This window comes from Pelecanus crispus, chromosome 2 (assembly GCF_030463565.1).
Source record: "Pelecanus crispus isolate bPelCri1 chromosome 2, bPelCri1.pri, whole genome shotgun sequence".
Taxonomy (NCBI): domain Eukaryota; kingdom Metazoa; phylum Chordata; class Aves; order Pelecaniformes; family Pelecanidae; genus Pelecanus; species Pelecanus crispus.
The window spans coordinates 15,757,749-15,764,996 of record NC_134644.1 but is presented as its reverse complement, the minus strand read 5'-3'; the positions used below and the strand labels follow the sequence as shown (position 1 = coordinate 15,764,996).

General features: G+C 35.4%; 1 protein-coding gene across 2 annotated transcripts in view; it reads right to left on the bottom strand.

Annotated features, from left to right (window-relative positions):
* Positions 1–2,401: 2,401 nt before the first annotated feature.
* Positions 2,402–7,248, bottom strand: part of CUL2 (cullin 2) — a 49,700-nt gene continuing 44,853 nt past the window's right edge. For both annotated transcript variants that reach the window (XM_075728308.1, XM_009485162.2), the window contains one exon: positions 2,402–3,024. In XM_075728308.1, coding sequence (XP_075584423.1) covers positions 2,893–3,024 — 132 coding nt within the window. In that variant the 3' untranslated portion in view covers positions 2,402–2,892. The remainder of the gene's footprint in view (positions 3,025–7,248) is intronic.

Here is a 7,248-nt window from a genome sequence, read left to right as displayed (position 1 = left end):
GTCATACATGTTAATAGGCATATAACAAATAAAAAAATCCGTACAATTATACCAGTTTCTTCTAGTGAAAAATTAAAAATGCACGGCATTTTTGGATGTCTTCTCTTTTTATCATTTGCCCCTCCTGTTAATACCCATTAGCACTTTGTATTTTGAAACGACACTTGCCAGAGGTATTGAGTTGCCAGGTTGTAGCACTACGTGTGCCAGCAATGACTTCAGTGACCTAACCCAGCTAGAGGGCTCAATCTTTGCACTACTTCTTTCCTTAGGGGGAAGGTGTGAGTTATACAGTAGAATTCAAAAAGTTTCCCAGCGATAGCCATGTTTCCCAAGAGGCACTGAAAAGACTGAGTTTGTGTATAATTATGAAAGACATTGTCTAGGGATGCCAACTGCACTGAAATACATGAATGTTTTTAACTCACTAAACATGTCTCAACTCAGCAGCATGCTTATCTAAAAACCAAAATATTACTTTTGATGTTTTAGGTATGCAAAAATTCAGAGATAAGGTAATGCTAAAATCTTACACGTTTGGGCTAGAGCAGTAAAGTTTTTGTTTTGTCTCTTAAGTGATTCTGAAAATAAATTTGTTAAGGCTTTTTCAAACTCAGTCTTAAAATTTTGCTACTGCAATCTATATTTAAATAAAGCTTTTATTAACCCTTTTATGAAGAAACAAGCTTAAAATCTGTTGACTCATACACAAGTTACAAGATAAAACACATTTGATTCCAGAAGCTTTGGTGTCACTGTTAGCTTGTTTTCTGGAGAAAGGATCTGATGATTCAATGTTCAGGCAATAATTTTTCTGTTGTGGCACAGAATATTCCCTCTATTCTATTTTTGTCATAAGAATGAATGAATTACTTTTTATAAAGCACAGAAACATTTCACACTGAAATAGATTAAAAGTCACTCCAGTCAAAATCTGGGCTAATGTGTCTCCTGTTTACTGCACCATAAGCACCTTTGCTGTCTCCCAACACTCATACAACTCTGAACTAGCACTTTAGACAATGACCTACTGCACCATATTATGATCAGCTAAAAAAAGCATTTCTTTAAGACATAAATCCATTTTAAAAATCTAGATCTTAGTACAGTGGGATAAAATACCATAAATATGGCAGAAGTGTTTAATGCCCTTCATTGTTTATTGCCCTTTAATCACCCTCCACATAAGGAAAACATATTACTATTTCTTGATGCATTTCCTAGTTAACTACAGAAAGTTTACTATACCCTCCAGATGACATATGAATGCAGTGTCAGTTAAGAAATAAGAGACAGCAACAATATGAGAGTTGGAGAGAACCCTTTCATACAGTGAAGAACTAGAAAAAGAAAAAAAGAAGGAAAAAGCTCCCCCCAAAGGGTTTCTTCCTTTAAAATTATTTCTTGATCTGTGGACTTTCAGTAGGTGATGAAATATCACACAATCAAAAAAAAAATATTGTAAATAACATATATACACATATATAATTTTATATGCACACAAATAAAATTTGGCAAAAATAGAACATTTGAAGTTAACTTAATATTTATCCTGTCAATGATAATTGCAGGCATAGCCATGAGGAAGCTCTTTTCCGCAGCAGGCATTCAGTGTGTTCACATGCTTAATGCTATTAAACTCCAATTACTTCCAGTGGTAGAGTTAGTACCTTTTAAAATTATACTTTGCTTATGTGAGAGTGAACAGTCACCATGCCATCCCTGATGAACAACGCAGGACGTGAAATAGCCCATGGATTTCTTGTCCTGCCCAAATAGCTAGAAATGTAATTGGGGCAGAGAAAAACAAAATATGATAAATACAACCATATGAGTTAGGAGGGAAAAGAAGGAAAAACCAGCGTGGGCTTATGTGGAAACAAACACAGGTACCTATCCATGTAGAGTTTCTACCCAATGCATTAGTGAAACAACATTTTTTCAATTACCAGTCTGCTATATTCTTTCCCATTAATAGGGTGGTTTCACAAGCCACTGAACTGTATCTTTGATGTTCATGATAACCATTCCTAACTCTTTGTGAACTACGCTACTTAAATCCCCTCAAATGTCTGTTTATTTTCTCTTGTAACATATTCCTGCAGTGTCAGATTAACAGACACAGAGTAGGCCTTCAGGCACTAAGAATGTAAGTTAGCCTAATTCTCAAGAAAACAAGATGTGCACTTAACCATAAATATTTTTTTATAATCACATCAAACATAATGTACCTGGTATTCAGTTTTATATAAATTAGTTCTTACGTCAGATCTACTTCTGAGGTTATCTAAAAACCAAACACATAACACTATTTTTACTCTTCCAGGTCTGAATAATATTTACAGACATTAATGCTAAATCCATTTCTACAATCATTCGAGACACAATATATAACTTTATTTTTTTTATTTGACAAGCAGCAGTATCATGTTCGTCATTTTTTTTACATTTTAATGTAGATACAATTATTAGGTTATCTGTCATATTACAATATTTAGGTTTTTTGTTTTTGTTTTGTTTTTGTGGTTTTTTTGTTCTTTTTTTTTTTTTTTTTTTAACTTTCTCTTAAGATACATTAAAAAACATCAACTGCAAACGTGAAAGGGGAGGAAAAAAAAAAGCATGGTACCCAACCAATTTTCCACATTTCAGCAATACTTCACTCATTCTTTTAGTAAAGTTTTAAGAAATGTCATAATGACATGAGCTTGAAATATCTATAGGCATTTTCATTGACGCTCATGACATGGCACTGGTGATGTTGTAAACAGCAGAAAAACAGGGGCTGCCAAGTGACCAATTATGGAGGCACAGGCCTGCCTCTTCCCACAGGAACACACCAAACAGTGACAGCAATGATCTCCTTACAATCATACCTGCAGGACAGCAACATCATGCTACATAACTGTATTCGTCTGCAGAGGCCTGGCTTCGCTCTATGTACTGTTTGTCTATCAGAACTTCAATACACTTCTTAATCATGCTGATACTTGGGTTAAACCTAGCTCTTGATTGGCTAATTACCTGCAAAAGAAAGACGTTTTTTGTGTTATTTTTATTTACAACAGTTATAAACGCTACAGAAATATTCACTAAGGGCTTTAAGGCAAATTCAGTATATTTTTCTTTTAAAGACAGGATTAAATAAACCTGGAATAGTTGATCTGTAACAATCAGCAAAGCATCTCTATACATTAGTGTCAGGACACTTAAACTGACTGCTTGGCTCATTGGTTAGTTTGCCTGCATGTTAACCACATCTTTTCAGTCCTCTTGCTTGCTTAATTTGCCACGGTACAAATGAATATAAATATTCAGGTTAAAAATTAATCTAATATTCACACATTTCTTCACTTTATTATTATCACAGTTTAAGCAAAGTGAGAATTTTGTAAAAGCACATGTGCCTTTCCACGCTGGCTCTGCAAACTGACTTCTCTTCCTAGACTAGGTCCCTTTTACTTCTGTTGATGTACTTTCACTGTTCTGGAATACTTAATTTATGGACTCCCAAATTTTGTTTGAGTTATGTCAGTCTTACTTGGAAATTAAATGCTTGAAGAATGTGTTAATCTTAGTTTTCAAAATAGTTTATACAATTCTGAATGGTTAAATTTAACTTGATTATATTTTTCAAAACTATCTCTAAAGCTGAACAATTTTCTTCTCATCCATCACCACTTTTGTTATCACAAGAAGATAGAGGAGACATTTTCATTTATTAAAGATTTGTGAAACCTGTGTTTTCTTTATAGCATTAAAAAGAGAGGTTTAGAAGACATGTGAACAAGTACACAGCAAATTACCAAAAAATCTGACTATAACCTTTTAATAAGTTTTTATTCATTCTTGACCAGCATATTTTAAATATATTAAAAATGCAACCTATCCTCAGAGATTCTACTGTACTAGGCAATCAAATCTGCAAGAAAAAATAACACTTCTTTTTCAGGAAATTTGCTGAAAAGCCCTAGATGACACTTTTCATCACAAAAGACACAGACGAAGTAGTAATCATTTTGTAAAGCTACACTACTTCATTGCTGTTGCAGCTGCCAGGAAATGAGATGTGAGCTGGATTTATTGTGTTTTGCCTAAGTTCCAGCCCATGTAGTGCTGTATATCTGGTCCTGGAAGGCACTCGAACTGCTCCGCTGCCTGCGAGGTGTAAATGGAGACCTCCTACCACTGAATTCCTTTCCTACACAATGAGATAATCAGAATGAGCCTCTCTTTTTTCAGTCACTGAAGGTAGCCCTACGATTTGGCAAATTCCATCTGGCTATGCTGGAACTTTGTAACACATACAGTAAAAAATTATTTATTGTAAAAACAAATTTATATATGCTTTGTGGAAAAAACTGCCACTGCAGGCAAAACTTTAGATGTCTCTTAACAGTTCTCAGTTTTGCCCATTCTCTTGTAGAGGAGAGGAGGAAATGGTGTGTAGTAACAGAATATACGTATCTATTAAACATGGAAAATTTTTCAAACAAAAGATCTTACTACTCAAGTGTCACTATATTTTGCCTCTAGTTTCTCATTTGTTCTGTAAAGAAATTGATTTTTATTTCAGCTGGATTTCCTGTTTTCTTTACAACTTTTCATGGCTGGCTTTGTCCCAGCTATAGAGCTTGCTGGAGCCCTCTGTGAACCAACAGAACTCACCAGGTAGAACTCACCCAGCAAAGCAAACAAAAAGCTCAAAAGAGAGAGTTTTGTTGGGCCAGCAGCCAAGGGTCTGGTACGTTCCACAGCAGTACAAGTGAGAAGAAACTTGGCGCTAACAGGCTAATAGATCTGCTCATATTTCACCTAACTTCAGCCCTACGCTCAGATTGATTGTCATCATCACACTTCATGTAGTTACTTAGGACAGAGAGAACAAAAGACAAGAGTTTTGTATCAGTAAGGTTTTTTTCATTTTGTTTTATCAAAGAAAACACAAATAAGAAGGATGGATAGAAAAACCTGATGGTCAGAATAAAAAATTTTTTGGGAATGACTGCATTGACCTTTCCCCTCCAACTACTCCCACTGACCCTTTTCATTTTAAGGGAAAAGCTACCTCGTCCTGCAAGCGACTGCAGCATGGAGCTAAAAGTAAAACTATCAGGGCATATCTAACACAATTAACAATTCAGCAAAGAGCACACGCTGACATATAGAGGTCTACCAAGGGCCTTGAGTATTTTCTTGGACACCTCACCCTAAATGAATATATGGTGTTGTAGTCTGACTGTTAGAATCAGAGCTAACTACATTAAGGCTAGGAGTCTTTTAATCATATCTTTAACGGTATAATCCTGCCCTTATATCTCAGAAAAAAACATTAGTGAGGCAAGAAAATATTAAACATTCATAGTAAACAGACTTCCTTGCAAAAGATTCATTCTTACTCCTCAAGAAGTCAGACTAGAAATTTTAGGTGATTACGTTATATGTAAGTATATGAGCGTCATGATAAAAGTAGCAATGTCACCGTAATGGGTAACAATATCACAGATGAACGTTTTAAGAAATAAAAAGGCTCTTGACAGTAAATCAAACCTTACTACAAGGTTAACAGGGAAAAAAAAGGAAGTTGGGCAGCCAAGTAGTTATGCATACTCTAAAACTTTATAGAAGTGATGGTTATTAATTGTTTAATAAAGGTCAGCCTAGCAAGAAAGCTGAGCATGTTCAACTCGGAACCACCTGGCAGTTTGGCCTTGTTCATACAACATGAAGCAAAACAAGTTACTGAGCTCAACGCACACATAACTGGGTAAAATTTCCACTTTCCGTGACATTTTCATCTTTGCGTTTAAGCATTAACTATACAAAAACGTGTCTCCCCACAATTTGCTCTAAAATCTGGCAATAATTTCTGAAGTGCCTAAGAGTACATCTGTATCACAGACTGTAGAGAAGACACCTAACATTTCAAAGAACCAAGCTCAGGTCCTAGTAACAGTTTAGCTGAGGCAGCATGGAGATTGCCACAAATGAATTCAGAGTGCAAAAAAGGAGGACAAGTTAACTGTAGTACATTTTTTTTGTACTGCTTCACCTTATTGCTTTAGGTTTCAGAATTGCTCATTTAAGGCTACATCAGGTCCCCACACTATACTGTAGCATAGATATCAATTATTTAGAAGCCTAGCCTTCAGTTTTAAATGCTCTAATCCATCTAGGACATAAGTAGTATTCAAAATTGAGAACTAAAGACTAAATGATAAAGGATATATTTTTCAAAAGTATCATAAATTTAGTTAAAAGCTAAGGTGAAAAACCAATACACGTGGATGTGGCTGGTGATAGGTAAATAGAGCACCAAACTTTACTCTCTATTTAGTTTTTAACTGAGTAACAATCAAAATATCCACCTTTCTTGCAAAGCATGAAAAAGCTCCTGATGTTAATAGACTGTACTATTTTGCAAGAGTACTGCAAGAGCAAAATGCAGCAGCAGCATGTCAGACAGTTCCTCCTGAGTTAAACAAAGGAAGAAGCAACCAGAAAGGATTTTTTGTTTCCAAAATATAAAAATTTGTAATCTATTCCACCCTTATAAACTGGTCTCAAGAAAAGTGCACTTCGAAAACTTTTTCTAAGAATTTGAGAGTACGGAGAAAAAGTATTTTCAAAGATGAAACAGGGCTTGTCTACCGTCTTCTAGTTTTAACTGTAAATTCTTCCTGGATTTAATCATAATTGCATGGATGATTTAAGTAACAAGGAAACCAAATAACCAAAGATTTTGAGAAGTAATCAGGACCTACGCTACCTCATCTTCTGATATTAAAAAATCAGATTTTTTAAATTAAGCTTGCCTTCAGAGTATTTGTATACAAGCACTATTTCAATATCCAAAACCTTTAAGGTGTCTCACGTTGCAAGTCCTGGGCTTACAAGCTCTCTGTAGCTGCTGGGTTTTTTTTAGGAAATAAAAATTAAGTGGTGGGTGTGGTAAACCGTTTCCTCCATCACCACAAGACAGAAAGCATACAGCAGATCTCAAAATGACTGAATGCCTCTCCACCTCCATGCTCAAAATGGTCCAGTAAAGCAGGAATCTTTATTCTCTCTCCCACCAGTCCACTCTGAGGCTCAAGTACGGCTCAAGAGACACAAGAATGAATTAGACTGAAGAATGAATGCCTGAGAAAACTAAAACTGGGAACTGGTTGGTAGGAGCAAAGGTTACATTGGAGTAAGAAATGTAAGTAGGCAGGCAACTAGCTCATATGGGAAAGTAGGAGAAAA